Genomic DNA, 16,548 nt, shown 5'->3' on the forward strand with positions numbered 1-16,548 from the left:
TTTTCATGCATTTTTCCAATTTTTTCCAACTTGCACTAACCATAAATCACTAAATTATTATCATATGGAGATGATCTTGTTATTTTTGGAAATCACAAGATGTCCTCTACAACCACTATGGAACATGTTTTGCATTTGAAGATTTTATTTTGGTGATATTGGCTTTGACAAAAGATAGCTTTTTTGTTGACTTCTAGAAGGACATGTAATGTTTTGGCTCCTATCTTTTAAATGAAGCTTATCTTGAACTTGGGCCTAAAATCAAAGTTTTAGAGGATGGAATTTACTTGAGGATAGGCTTTGGTTAGGGAAAAACTGATGAAGTGTGTGAAAGTTATGGCTAGTCAATGTTCAGTTGACTTTTACTTAAAAAACCCTAATTTAGAAACCTTGAGTTTTGTTGATTTCTGAACTTTTTTTGATGAATCATGATCAACCCTTGATCAAATGATGAATGTGACTTCAAATGATTCATGTTGACAAAAAAACCTTGAAGTTTGACTGTTTTTTGACCATAGTTGACTTTTAGGTCAACGTAGTCGATTGTTGACCATCTGAGCAGTTGACTAAGTAATCGTGTGATTCAAGGCTTGAAAATTTGTATGAGGATACTATGAAACATATGAGATACCATGAAGTCCACTTGAGCCCTTGAAAGTTCAATTTCCCTTGACTAAACCAAAACTCTAATTAAGGATCTCTTAATTAGGAGAAACTTTGTCTGATGAGACCTTAAGTTCTCTTAAACAATTGAGAGCCCTATAAGATGAGGAGATCATTTTGAAACAAACTGTCTTGAAAATGGGAGGGCCAATTTGAGGTTGCAACATCTGCCCCTGTTCAAACATCTTAAACCTGAAGAGGTAGATTGACTTGTTTGCCTATCGTGATCTGAAGGTGGAAGATGATTGAACACTTAAGTGCCCTAAAATTTGCACTCGCCGATGTAGGAAGTAATGTTGTATATTGCTTGAATGGGCTTAAAGATGCCATTCATTTAGTTGACAAAGTGTCATCGGAGATGGGCTTAAAGATGCCATCCAGTCTTTGACTGAGTATTATCGGAGATGGGCTTATAGATGCCATCTAGTCGTTGATAATATGGATATCATAATGAGTCATAAGCTAAACTTTATCTTTTTATTGATTGTATTTGCCTCGTTTCTTGATCGCCTCTGAGCTTTCTCTGGAGAATATCCAGAATAAGTATCAAAATTAAATCGTTGGCTCGATTACCCTGAGTATCAGGATTAGATTGGTAAATACATTGTCGTTACTCCATTGTCATGACTCCATTGTAGTAATTCCATTGTCTTGACTCCATTATCGTGACTCCATGTCATGACTCCATTGTCGTGATTCCATTATCTTGACTCCATTGTCGTGACTCCATTATTGTGATTCCATTGTCTTAACTCCATTGTCGTGACTCCATTGTCGTGACTCTATTATCGTGACTCCATTATCGTGACTCCATTATCGTGACTCCGTTGTCGTGACTCCATTGTTGTAACTCTGTTGTCGTGAATCCGTTGTCGTGACTCCCTTGTCGTGACTCCCTCGTGGTGACTCCCTCGTGGTGACTCCATTGTTGTGACTCCATTGCCGTGACTCCATTGTCGTGACTCCATTGTCGTGACTCTAATATTGTGACTCCATTGTCGTGACTCCATTGTCGTGACTCCATTGTCGTGTTTCTATTGTCGTGACTCCATTATCGTGAATGAGTGTCAAGATTAAATCGTTGTCTCGACTGTCCCTGCACTCTATCTAGAGGGTAATATTCATTTGATTGTGAAATAACTTGAAAAGGCAAAGTTAGTTTTATGCAATGTCATGATGCATGTAATGTATTGTGTAATGAGGTTCTTAAAATAAATGAGAATCTTGTATGTTATGTATGTATTTTCCATGATACACTATGAATGATGCATGGACACGACTATGTAGTTGAATGAATGACGTATGAAGATGAATATGTAGTTGAAGCATATTGATAACTCCATATAGAAAATTCTGATTGGGGAAAATAAATCCCCATTCGTTGATGGAGACGGTGATAACATGATTGTACTAAGGATCCAGTCTCTTGTTCAAGGATATCCAGCTGGGGGTTTTTTATCACCGCTTAGGGATGAAAGTAATTTTAAGGATCTGATCTTGATGTACCCTGACTGGGGATAAGAGAGATGGGTAATCCTCCTGTGTACTATCTGGCCGAGTTTCATTTATGAGTATCAACTTTACTAGGGATAGTGAATTTGAATAAACCATGTTGAAGAAGAGGATTGTATCGGGGAACCTGTAGTGTTGGATATGTGAACTCCGTTGAGGAATTAGGTCTCTATTGAGAAGAGATTATTTGAAGATAACTTCTTGATTACTCTGTGGGGATATTTCCGTGAAACCGACTCCGTGGGGAAGATTCCCTCAGGTTTCAATTTTTCATTGCCCCTTATATCGTCAAGTACTTCATCACTTGCTGCCAGAAAACATTTTCTTAACCATACGTGTTCCTTTGCATGTGGGAGTATATCTGCCCCTAGGATCGGTAGCCCGGTATGCCTGATGCTTGAAGTTACTGGATTTAGAACTTTGGATGAGAGAGTGATACTGACAACATCTGATACTAATCACTAAGTGGCTTTTGATGAGAGTTGTGATTAAGGCAACATGCCCCCAAGTGATAGATTTGCCCCTCTAGCTGTTCAGCGCCTTTGAGAGATTCTCTGACTCTTGACTTGATTGCCTCAAATGAATGGGATAATAACATGTCATGCCCCTTGTATATATTGGCGTTTAGCCAACTGAGTCAATGGTAGGAAATATTTCTTCTGAAACAAATTTGTCTGTCGGGATGACTTTTAGTCATTAGTCTTACCCGATGCAGATTCTTCCTGATTCCAAACATTTGAACGTATGTAGACAAATATGTTTAGTAATGAAACTCATAAGATGCGACACATATGTATGTCTTGAAGTTTAAAAAAACACTTTTATTAAAACTAGATTTGTAAGACGTGATATCAACTCAGGATTTTATGGTAAACCTTAAGGAGTCGGGATATGTAACACCCCACTTTCCCATCTCAAATAAATATGAAATATAAATATACAAACGATCAGAGTAATACAAGTAGGATGTCACATCTTCTAAAAATCCATAAAAAAAACATCGCTTTATTTATTAAGTCTCCATTAAAATAAATCTAATACCGCAGCGGAATTTAAAACGGCTTATTAGTTCTCATGGCACTACGGCCTCAATAAAATAAATCATCTCCACTAAACATGTGGTCCAACAATAATGGAAAAAATCAAGATACGTAACAAATACCAAGTAACAGGAAAAAGAATAAAAAACAAATGACGCATCCCAAAACTCTCGTGTTACGTATCAGAGCGACTCCTAAGACTCGATCAGGTAACTCTCGTGTTGTATTCTGTGTTTATTGAGAGTGGTCTGCAGGTCCCGTGGAGATTCCTTTTTAAAGGCAATATGGCTAGACCTAGAGCTATCCATGTGGCCTGGTTTGTTTGTCATGGAAAGTTGGCTACCAAAGATAGGAACTGTCACTTCAAGATGATTCAAGATAGTAGATGCAGTTTATGTGGGATTGTGGATGAAACTATTGGTCAATTATTCTTTGTCTGTCCTCACACTTTGAGCATTTGGCAGAAGATGTTAACTTGGCTTGAGATTGTGCATACTCATGGCAATTGGCTTGATGAATGTATTAGGTCATTAGCTTTAATTCTAAGAAAGGGTGGAGGGCTAGTATCCTTAAACTAGCCTTTACTGAAACTTTATATGCCATTTGGACTTAAAGGAATGATGTGGTATTCCACCCCCATACTAATAGCAATACATATGACAATATTATAGATTGTAGGGTTAAATAAGTTTTTGGTCCCTATAAATATTGTAGTTTCATTTTTAGTCCCTCCCTACCTTTAGGCAACGATTTTAGCTGGTTTGGCAACGGTTTTTTTGTAAAAACCGTTGCCTAAAGGCAGGGAGGGACTAAAAGTGAAAACTGCAATACTTATAGGGACCAAAAACTTATTTATCCCTAGATTGTATAGTGTATAGGGGTTGGAGTTCAAAAAAGATTAGAAATCATATAGCTAACCTTATGATATAGGTTCTTTAAAGGTTGGATCTCTTTGATCACCTTGTACTTGACTGTTTTCTGAATTAATATATTTTCCCCCTTTGATTCAAAAATACATTTCTTATTTTATGAATGAATGTCCAAAACAAAATTCACACACTAAAATCAAATATATATATATATATATATATATATATATATATATATATATATATATATATATATATATATAATTCAAAAACATTTAATAATAAATTAAAACTAAAAAGAATTTAAATTTGTTTGAATAATATCTAAATATGATTTTAGTGGGTGCGAATTTTATTTAAAAATTTATTATCAAAATGTATAATTATTTCTTAAAAATCACATATTTATATATGAACTTATATTTAATAAGAATGAGTTTGAAATATATTTAAATGTGTTTTTAGTGGATGTAAATTATTTAAATGTATTAATTTTACTTTTGATGTTATTAGAAAATAAATTTATTTTGTATAAAATGAGTTTGGAAAATATTTTAATATAATTTTAGTGGTTGTAAATTTTAGTTGAATATTTATTATCAAAATGTATTAAGTATTGTTAATAATTAAAAAATAATAAGATAATATATTAATATAATTGTTATTTGTATGTTAAAATATGAAAAATATATCGGTTTAGTGGTAGAGCATGTTCCCCAAAGTCTAAGGAGTCTTTGGTTTGACTCTTGTGTGGTGCAAAATTTTAATTTTTTTCTAGCTTTTTTTATGAATAAATAATAAAAAATTGCATGAAGATTACATTGGTCTCTTTTTTTCTTAAGGTTAATTTACACTCTCTAAATTGTATGAAGGATTAAAATGGGTCTTCTCTCTTTTAAAAATAAATAAAAAATATAGCCTATCTAGAAATGGTACCTAAATTTTGTTATTGAGAATGGTAATAAATTTATTATAAAATTTACTTTATTTAATCCATTTTATAATTAATGTATCTGAATTGTTTAATAGACCAGATATATTGATTATTCAATGAATTTAAAAAATTGATTTTCTCTCTTTCAAATGTTATAAATGTAATAAATTTAAATATAATTAAAAAATATATTAGTATAAAATAAATGAGAAATCAAATTAATATATATAAAATAATATAGAAAAAAAATATTTTGAATTTTGAATAAATATAGTATAAACCAAAATAATATATAAAAATAAAGAGAATTTTATAAAAAAGACAAAAAATTGTTTTTTCTATATTATTTTTTTAATATAAATAAAATTTCTCATTTATTTTTATACTAATATATTTTTTAATTATATTTAAATTTATTACATTTATAAAATTCATATTTCATTCAAGGAATTAAGTAAAATTTAAAATTTTTATAAATATTGGAAAAAATATTAAGTCAAATTAATAAATTATTAATAATATCATTTTTAAAAACAATATATTATTTTGTATAAAAATATTTTAGTATTAAAAATAAATGAGTGAAATATTGTTTATGAAAATTTATATTTCATCCTAGGAAAAAAGTCAAATTTTAAATTTATAAAAAAAATTGAAAACAATAATTCAAAGTAATATCCAATATGAAAATGATTTTATATAATTTTTTTACTTGATCTTTTTAATACACCATTGTCCTTTAATATAGAATTTTGTTGACTGAAACACAAGAGTTGAGAAAATTTAGAATAATACAAATTTATTAAAAAATAATATTTTTTTTACTAGGCATCTCTTTTAAAACAAAATACATTTATATTATTATTTTTATTATAGCAATATTTATTTTATTTGTAAAAGAAGATTGTGTTGTGTATATTCATGATATGAAAAAAAAATATTTTTAAAATAAGAGAATTTTATAAAAAAGACAAAAAAATTTATATAGATAATAATAACTATTTCCTTCAAAATTATCTTATTTAGAGACGTGTTTATCACTTTCTTGAATGAAAATCATAGAGATTTTTTTATAGAAAATAATAATAATTATTAAAAGCTCACACATAAAATCGTGACAGTTAGGAATCAAACTTTACCGTGGGCGTCCAACCTGACTATATCGATTTTTGTTGATTGAAATATAATTTGCGGAAAAAATCAATCTTTATCATCACAAAAATTAAATTTAAAGTTTTAGAGGATATTATATTATACTATTTTGTATCATTTTTATTTTGATTATTAAATTTTTAAATTTGAACTAATGATTTGGTAAAAATGGATTTTTGTCTTGTGAGAAAATAATAAGAGATCTTATATACATAAAAAGTATTTTTATCCGTTATTGGTCTAATGGCCTAGCACATAGATAAATAACAATTTTTTAAAAGGAGAAAGTTGATTTATGGATTTTAAACTGGGATTCCAATTTTGTCAAATTACGAGACTGTTACAATATCCACATTTAAGCATTAGATAATGATTTGATTTTAAATTTCAGTAATGATTAAATTAAATGAAATATGATCCAAATTAAAAATTAAGATTGTGTAACTTTAAAAGATATATTTTTGAATTTTAGAAATATATCTAAATTATACTTTAAAAAAAAAACTAAATTATTATTTCATACAAGGATTTAAACTATATTTTATGATAATATTGATCAATATTCCTAAATAGATAAAACCAAAATGCATAGCAATCTTGACTATGAAACAAAATATAAATTTTAAACATTTTTTTACTTTTTTATTTAATTAGTAATCAACATATAATTTAATAAATACTTTAAAAAATATGATGAGTCAAACTTAAATTTAAAATTTCACATAAAATGTCTAAAGTCACTAGAATACAATATCAGAAACCATTTTAAATATTAATTTATCAAAGAAGAGGATAAACACAAGAGAATATATATTTTTGTATTTTAGAAATATATCTAAATTACACTTTATACAAAAATATATCTAAATTACACTTTATACAAAAATATATCTAAATTATTGCTCCATACAAGGATTTAAACTATATTTTATGATAATATTGATAAATTTTCCAAAATAGAAAAAACAAAAATGTATAGGAATCTTGACTATGAAATAAAATAAATATAAATGTAAATATTTAAATACTTTTTACTTTATTATTTAATAAATAATCAACACATAATTTAATAAATACTTACAAAAAAAATATGGTTAGTCAAACTTTAATTTAAAATTTCACATAAAATGTCTAGAATCACTTGAATATAATACCAAAATCAATTAAAAATATTTATTTTCAAAAAAGACGATAAATAAAAGAAAAAATATTTTTTTATTTCAAAAATTTTATATATAAAATTGAAAAATTACATAGAAAAGTAAGATTCTTTAATAATGTAAACATGATAAAACAATAAATAGAACATCCAAAAAGTAAATTATAAATAAATTTCATAATATTGACTAATAAAATTTTCGAATAAAATCCACAAAAACTTGCTTTCTTTATGGAGATGAGAAAACCACGAGCGCAAAAACCTACATAGACAAGAAAGATTCTGATAAATGCTTGGATTTCCTTACGTTTGAAAAAATCTCTTCATTGAGATTTGTTTATATTTCTAACATTAATAGAAAATGAGAAAATCCGGGAAATTTTTAAGATACTATACACAGTAAAGAACACACAATATTAATAAATCTATGAGATTTTCTTTCCTTATATTACACAATCTTTTATTTTTAATGAGAATTTTTTTATACTTGTTTTAGATTATATTCTCTGATCCTTAAATTTAATTCAGATAGTAGTTTATTATATTCTCTTGACTCTCAGAGATTATATATATATTAGTTTGGATTTTGTTTGATGTCAATATCATAAAATGGCCATGAATATGAATATGTGTAGCAATAGTGGCGGTACTAATGCATGTGGATGCTGTGGTGGTGGCGCTGGTGGCGGAGGTAATGGCAACGGCGGTAATAATGGTGTTTCGATATGGAACTCCGGTGGTATGAGGAAACAGCAACAGCAAAAGCGTCCGAGGATTCCGAAAAGAGGTCCCGGCGTTGCTGAGCTTGAGAAGATCTTAAAGGAACAAGAAACTGGTGATGTAACAACAACTCAGAGAGGGAATAATGAAGGGTTTTCGATATCGTCGTCGTGTTTTATTCCACATCCGACGCAATTGACGCAACCGACGCAATCGCAGCCAACGTTACGGCCGAATTCCGATAATATGCATTCTCTTATACCGTCGTCGCAGAAATTCGATCTAACAGTGTCACCAGCAGCTAGATCTATGTATGCTAACAGTAATGTGCATCCATTGGGATGGAACAATGGAGTTGGATCTATGGAACATGAACTGTTTCGTCGTCGGAATCTTAATTCTACGTCGAATCTTAATGAAGTTGCTGACGGAAGCCCGTCTGAATCTGAAGACTCTTCGTCTAGTGAATCTAATCATGCTAATTGTTCTTATCCTGCAATGGTATCAAGGAGGAACAATGTTGATCCATCACCTAAGGTGAGGTTTTATTGAATTGTTATTATTATAAATTTGACCTTAAATTCTCACTTTGATACTGACACTGATACGTCGACACAAAAGTAACAATTAAAAAAAATAAATAAAATGAAATTAATTACAAGTATTGTTGTCAGTTTCAGACATTAACACAGATCCATTTTATCTCCGTTGGTGCTACTTAAAGGTGAATGAAATTTTAAGTATAGATCTATGTATTTTATAAGCAGATGAATGAAATTCATGGAAATGGTGGCAATCAGAATGGAGTACTGTCAATTGGATTGCCCAATTATTCTGTGGAGTCCCCTTCAGTCCAAAATTCACATTACAACTACTCATCTAGGTCAAATGATGAACAAATGGTACTTTCTATGCCCTAATTCTCCAAGTTATTTTTTTTATTTACCATCATATGTATATTGGAGTAACAAATTTGTCAAAATGCAAACACTTTTCACTGCTAATTTGTGTTAGATCTAATATTCAGAATATTTTTTAAATTTTCTAAGATATTATAATAAATAGCTATGTAGCATCGACACCTTTAAAAAAGTGTTTGAAGTTTGTTATCTTTCATACACATTATTAATAAGAAATTCATGGTATTGTTACCGAATTTCAAATGTATATTTACAAATTAATATGTCCTATGTTTGTCATAGATGGCTGGCCGCTTAAAGCGATCTTATTCTTCATCTTTGGATAATTCTCTGATTCCGCCTTCAAATTTTCAAGTTCTTCCGAGTTTCTCACGCCACAATAGACCCCAACCGTCATCATCAAACGGGATTAGTAGTTACAATCCCACCAATGAGTGTTACCGGTAATATTAACACTTCAAATTAAAAATGTGTCTGATACTTCAAATGTTTGATTATATTACATCAATTTATAGGTTATTTGTTATACCAAATAATTTTATACCTTTTTCAGAGATGCAAAATGGGGTAGCACTTTGGAGCTCAGTAATAAGATTTTCAACTCTGAAAATGTTGGCTCTAGTCATACAAATTTCCCCCCATTTGTTCTTCCTGAAGTTCCTCCACCTCGACCTTCGATGCACTTGTTTCAAAGTAATCATTCCAAAGTAAACAAGTTTCCTTGCCAAGTCATTGAAGTAAGTTGAACTAAAGCTATTTTGAAATTTTCAATATTCAAAAGTTGTATATATTAAAATTTATACAAAAACAGATAATAAGTTGCGCCGCTATATCTGGTTGAATATCTAAATGCTTCATAGACTGAGTAATTTTTTTTAATTTTATAGGATAAAGTAGAGAATTCAAATGAAGAAGATCATAAACCTTTCTTTAACTTCTTAGAAGTGAAGAACCAAGAAGATGTGACAGATATAACAAATGGATCAAATAATGGAGGACTTGAAGAAGGAAGAGGTGGCATTGATCTTACATTGAAGCTCTAAGTTTGGAAATTTTATAGAGTATACTTTGGTGCTTGTGATTGGATGAAGGAAGAGCTTTCATAATAATTTCTCCTGGAATCATGAAAATCATGAAAATCAAGATGCCAGTTTGTGTGTATTTTTATTTAATTTAATTTCATTATTGAATATTATGCTTGAGTTGGCCAAACTTGTGATCAAAATGGGGGCACTAATTTGAGAGGTGAACCCTGGTTGAGGGAAGGATTAAACCTTTAATTTGGTTAAATAGTAATCCTTCTTCTAATTATTTATTGAAATGTTGATTTGATGTTACTCTTATGTTTTAATGTGTTCTTATTCAATGGAAGAGATGAGTTTGATAAACAAGTTTATATTTACATTTGCTTATAACTTTAAATAGTAATTATTCTTCTAATTATTTATTGAAATGTTGATTTGATGTTACTCTTATATTTTAATGTGTTCTTATTCAATGGAAGAGATGAGTTTCATAAACAAGTTTATATTTACATTTGCTTATAACTTTTATTATGTTGAGTTTATAACATTATTTTCTTTCACTTTCAGTCTTTTTTGTTTTTTTGTTTTTAATTGTATTATATAAATAAGGTTCACATTATTTAGTTTAGAAAGGGACAAGCATGGAGAGATGTAGTAATTTGATTAGAAATTTGCAGTGGAGGAGACCCATGTTTGGTTATGAACAAGAGTTGGTAGAGGATATTCTTTTGGCCATTCAGGGTATTATCTATTCAGGATATTATCTTTTCTTTGGATAGAGATTGTTTGTTCAGGTTATTTGGGGAGGATGGTGCTTACTTTGTTGCTTTTGTTTATAAAGTTCTTTTTAAGGCGAACTCTAGTTCCATCACCTCTTTCAGTAGTTTGTAACAAATTATTGCTTCTATTTGGGATTGTTGGATCTTCTTTAGAGTGTTGGTATTTGAAATTCTGGCGTAACAGATCAAGATGTCGAGACATGTGATCTGTCAAAAGCAATCAGCAAAGAATATATACAGAAATATGTCAAACTGAAAGATAAAAGACACCAGAAATTGTTGACCCAATTCGGTGAAATCACACCTACTCTGGGGGCATACCGAGCTAGGAATGAAGTTCACTATCAGCAGTATTAATTCAGAGTTAAACTAGTCCCAAGCTAACCCCTCACTTAATCCCTACCCAATGATCGTTCTACCCAGGTCCTCCGTAGATATGAGATATCCCCATCTCACTTTCAATCATTGCAATGATGTTGTACAGTTCTCCAGTCCCAAGAGTTGTAGCAACAGCGTAATATTCTTCTCCTTCTAATCCCAAGAATAATTCAGTTTGGAAGACATACTTCTATGATAATTCCTAGCCAAGAACCTTGACTATGACCATGAACCAGGAGTTACTTTAAAGCTTCCTCCAAGAACAATACTCCTCTTGCCTACAGGCTTCGAGGATCACATAGGTAACCTTCCCACAGGACGAGAGGTTTACCTTGACAAACCCTAATGACTACATCTTTTATGCTCGGTGGTTGTCTTTTTTTCTATGTTACAAAGTCTTCTATTTATAACATATACCCAATTGGATTTGGGCCTTCAATCACAGCAAATTTGTTGTTCCAATATAGCAATAACTTCTACTATAATCAAGGTCTTCAATCTGTTAGTTCCCAAGAATATCTTTATAATTATAAACTATGTAATCTTCAATATTCTGATTTTGATTCTTCTGAATGATTCTTCAAATCTTCATATTGATTCTTCAGACCTATCATATAATATATCACGCCTTTATTTGATTTGCATAATATCCTTGAATATTGTGCAATCTTCTGTTGTAATTAAATCACATAGATTTAATTCTTCACTTCAGCTCGGCATGATGTCATAACATCCCATGTGACATGTTATTCCAGATGTTGAATTGCTCCAACATAACATGTTCTATCATTCTAGTGGAATTCTTTGTTGTACCTGTTGTTCTTATATATTTATACATACAAGTTTTTTTATTTGTTTTACAAAAATTAAGCCAACTCTAAAACCAGAGAACTAACAATCTCCCCCTTTGCAAATTTTTTTCTAAAACAAATAAATTGCATATTACATATAAACAATACATAAAACGGGTAAAATAGAATAACTTCTGAAGTGCATTGGTTGCAGCAACTGTTGAATGGAGCCAGTCTTCAGTTACTGATGTCAAGACATCTTGTTCAGCATCTTCTCCTTTGGTCCAACTTCAGATCAAGAATACCATCTTCAGATTTATCTATCCCTTCAGCTTTTCTTCCCGTGATTTGATGCAGCATAGGCCTTAACACCTACAGCCTTATTCTTAACGCTAAGAAGGTTTGGAGTTTTATTGATGAATACTCCCCCTTAACATTAGAACCAATTTATGTTATAAAGTAATACTCTACCTTCCATGAGGTGGAGAAAGAATACCATGGACAATGACAAACCTCCCAAGTAGAATGTCATTCATCCCCTTTGTAACTCAGAACACAAGTCACAATTGTGTTCGTTAACTCAGATCACAAGTCACAACAGCAACTCTTTGGTAGATGACTCAACTTCCTCTTTGACATGTCCAGCAGCACTAGAGAATCAAGTTCCATATTTATTTGAATAAAACCCAAACTTCTCTCCCCCTTTTTGGCCAAAAATGTACAAAGAAGTCCTTCATAGTATCTGTAGCGGCCGGCCTAAAAAAACCCGCACCTCGAAAGGGCGCGAAAAAATAGAGTCTCCACCGAAATTTATTTATTCCAAGGAGGAAAGGGAAAATATAGATAAAACCCACGAATAAAAAGAAATGGATAATATGGTCATCACAACCAAATTTAGGTTTGGGAGTCGGTTAAGCAAGGGGAAGGTATTAGCACCCCTCACCTCCATCGTACTCGATGTGACCCATTTAGTTAGTTTCGTGTTTGAGTGTTAGTGTGATGTTTGCGTTATTTAGCTTATTATTCGAGAAAAGATAAAAGAAAGGATTTTAGACTTTTTATTATTGTGAAGAAAAAGAAATGATTTTTTATTATTATGCTCGCCAAGACATTTGTGTCTTGTGCCTACGTATTCCCTCGTGCAATAGGAAAGTCAGAGCAATCGTAGTTCGGGCTAAGAACCACGAAAATTTGGTTGGTTGATTTTAGCGAGAGGTACTCGATCGCATTCAAATGGAAACAATACTACGCGCACATGGATAAGAGATCACGACAAGAATGAATGACTAAATCAAGAGTAAGACGAGATTTGGCCATCATCGCATTCGAGTGGAAGATATTCGATCTTCACATGTGGAAGTATGTTCCCATATGAAATTGACTAAGTGTCTCGTTTATGAAAAGAGGTTTTAAAATGAAAAGGCCATAAGGCAAAAAAAGTTTGAATGAAATTGAGATCGTTTTTTAAAGGGATGTTTAGTGAACATTTTAAGCATAGGTGTGCACCTAGCGCGTTGTTCACCCAAGATATTCAAAAGGATGCGAGCCCAATTGTCACTTGTTATCCACGTTCGTAAAAGAAGATATGTGTGGACTTTTAGTAAAGGATTGAGCATAGGAGTTCTCCTAGCCGACTTTACCCAACGTATTCAAAAGGAAGCGAGTTCAATTGTCACTCGTTGTTCTTGTTGCTGAAAAAAGATATTTATGGACTTTTAGTAAAGGATTGAGCATAGGAGTTCTCCTAGCGCGTCTTTACCCAAGTTATTCAAAAGGATGCGAGTCCAATTGTCACTTGTTGTCCAAATTGATGGAAATGATATTTAAGGACTTTTAGTAAAGGATTGAGCATAGGAATTCTCCTAGCGCGTCTTTACCCAAGGTATTCAAAAGGAAGCGAGTCCAATTGTCACTTGTTGTCCTCGTTGATGAAAAAGATATTTACGGAATTTTAGTAAAGGATTGAGCATAGGAGTTCTCCTAGCGCGTCTTTACCCAAGGTATTTAAAAGGATGCGAGTTCAATTGCCACTTGTCGTCCAAATTGATGGAAATGATATTTAAGAACTTTTAGTAAAGGATTGAGCATAAGAGTTCTCCTAGCGCGTTTTTATCCAAGGTATTCAAAAGGAAGCGAGTCCAACTGTCACTTGTTATCCAAGTTAACGATATTTGCGGACATTTAGTAAATGATTGAGCATAGGAGTTCTCCTAGCGCGTCTTTACCCAAGATATTTAAAATGAAGCGAGTCCAATTGTCACTTGTTGTCCTTATTTAATAAATGTGTTTTAATTTCAAAAGATCAAAGGTATTCAAGAGGTGTACTCCTCTTGTAACTTGATCTTTCGATTTGATTAAGAAAAAGGTTCTAAAAAAACTTTTATTAAATGTGTTTTAATCCAAAAGAATCGAGGTACTCAAAAAGTGTTCACCAATTGTCACTCGATTTTTCGGTTTGATTTAAGAAGAAAAAAAATATATTTTTGTGAAATAGAGAAACTCGACGTTGGATCGAGAAAATATTTGTAACGACATGCTTAATATTAACAACGGATGAAAGAAATTTTAGAAACAAAGATGTTTCTAACTTTCACATTTAAGATGAAAGATCTTGGACTAGTTGACACAAATTTTGGGATCAAAGTAAAGAGAAATAATGAGGGTTATGAACTTAGTCAAACACACTATATTAAGAAAATGCTTGATAAGTTCAAATACTTACGTTTTAAGGAAGTGACTACTCCATTTGATCCTAGTGTAACTTTAAAAGAATGATGAAAGAGTTGTAGCTCAATTGGAATATGCAATTATTTGTCTAATGTATTTGATGAATGCACAAGGCCTGACATATAATTTGTAGTTAGTAAGATGAGTATATTTACTAACAATCCAAATGGTTAACATTGGAAAACCATCACTAGGATTTTCAGTTATCTTTTAAAAGCCAAAAAAAATCTTGGTCTTCATTATGATTGGTTTCCTGCCATACTATAAGGATATACTGATTCCAGATAGATATTCATTGTTGGAGATCATAAATCTACAACTTGGAGGATATTTACATTAGTTGGATGTGAAATTTCTTGGAAGAGCAAGAAACAAACATGTATTACTCTTTTGACTATGCAATTAGAGTTTGTGGCTCTTTCTTCCACTAGTCAAGAAGCTTAATGGTTAAGGGACCTTCTATTGAAAGTTCCATTGGAAAAAGACAATGTTTCAAAGGTGTTGATACACTGTTATAGTCAAGTCAATTTAGCTAGAGCATTCAGTAAAATGTATAAGGGAAAGTCTAGGCACATAGCATTTAGATATTCTTTCATAGGAAAATTGACTAAGGATGTAATCACATACAATCGAGCTATAATTTGGATGATCCATTTACTAAATCACTGACCAGAGATTTAGGAAAGACTACCTCGAGAGGTATGAGAATGAAATTCCTTGAATAAGTGTTCCAACACTGATAGCAACCCGATCTGAAGTTAAGAAAACCTTAGCCTAAGATTCAATGGGTAAAACAAGTCATTGATTTGGATGTCTGTGCAACATTATGCGACAATGTCGACTATTGCATATTGATGGTTGAGTTTTTAAACTCTTAATGAAGTTTAATGTCAAGAATATGTATCTCAAGAAAATAGATACAATATGAATTTCACCTATGTGAATTTCAAGATGGTGTCGTATCAAAGTGAGAATTGGAATTTGTCTCACAAAAACTTCACGAAACAGGAAAAGCACATGGTCATAAATAGAGTTAGACGAGAGATGTAGGCGATGAACCAATAAAGAGTGTGTGCAAGGTAACGTCGGTATAATCACAAGGGATAACAGTTTAACGCATTGCTACCTAACGTTTCGATTACGCTTTATGTTATCCTTATTAAGGTTAAGCTTAAATTGATAGATACTTAAATGTATTAATATTCTTTATTTTCCTTTTTTTTTTGAAATTCATCTGGTCATTATTAAAACAAGTGGAGAATTATTGGGTATCTTTCAAAAGGATAAGAAAATATGCAAGTGAATGTTGTTTTTTGAGTTAAAAATAAGCCACAGTTTTGAAGTGTTGCAATAGGCAGTTTGTATTTTGAACTCGAAAATAGGAAACACTTTGTGAAGTGTTGCAGTAGGCAGTTTGTATTTTGAATTCGAAAATAGAAAACGCTTCATGAAGTATTGCAGAATACAGTCGAAATAGGCAACGCTTCTTAAGTGTTGGAGTATGTGAAAAGTTGTAACACTCAGCAAAAAGTGTTGCTGAAATAGTGGATTTCATCCAGGTAGCAACCTTGTAAAATAACACTACTTGACCTATAAATTGAGCCTTCCGAATTCATAAAAATATATTAGAAAAGTCTATCCTCTTCACACAAAATTTTAGATTTTATCTTTCCTACATTCGAGTTTTTATGTTTTGTGCAAACTCGAATATAGGCTGATTATCATGAGCAGGGTCGGCCCAATACAGGTGCAGTTTGTGCTACTGCACTGGGCCTCAAATCTTGAAGGGCCCAATAATTTTTTTAATTACCAATTTAATATATTTGTTTGCCTGTTTTTAAAAAATAGAAATAGAATTATAATTTGTTTTTAAAATCTA

At 31.4% G+C, this 16,548-nt stretch overlaps 1 protein-coding gene across 1 annotated transcript; it reads left to right on the plus strand.

Moving 5' to 3' along the window:
- Nucleotides 1-7,944: 7,944 nt before the first annotated feature.
- On the plus strand, nt 7,945-10,229 carry LOC131636643 (uncharacterized). The gene is made up of 5 exons (XM_058907253.1): nt 7,945-8,586; nt 8,817-8,951; nt 9,252-9,412; nt 9,523-9,706; nt 9,857-10,229. Exons 1-5 carry the CDS (start codon nt 7,945-7,947, stop codon nt 10,010-10,012), a joined length of 1,278 nt encoding a protein of 425 aa, XP_058763236.1. The 3' UTR covers nt 10,013-10,229.
- Nucleotides 10,230-16,548: the final 6,319 nt, after the last annotated feature.

This window comes from Vicia villosa, unplaced genomic scaffold (genome assembly GCF_029867415.1).
Source record: "Vicia villosa cultivar HV-30 ecotype Madison, WI unplaced genomic scaffold, Vvil1.0 ctg.001800F_1_1, whole genome shotgun sequence".
Classification (NCBI taxonomy): Eukaryota; Viridiplantae; Streptophyta; class Magnoliopsida; order Fabales; family Fabaceae; genus Vicia; species Vicia villosa.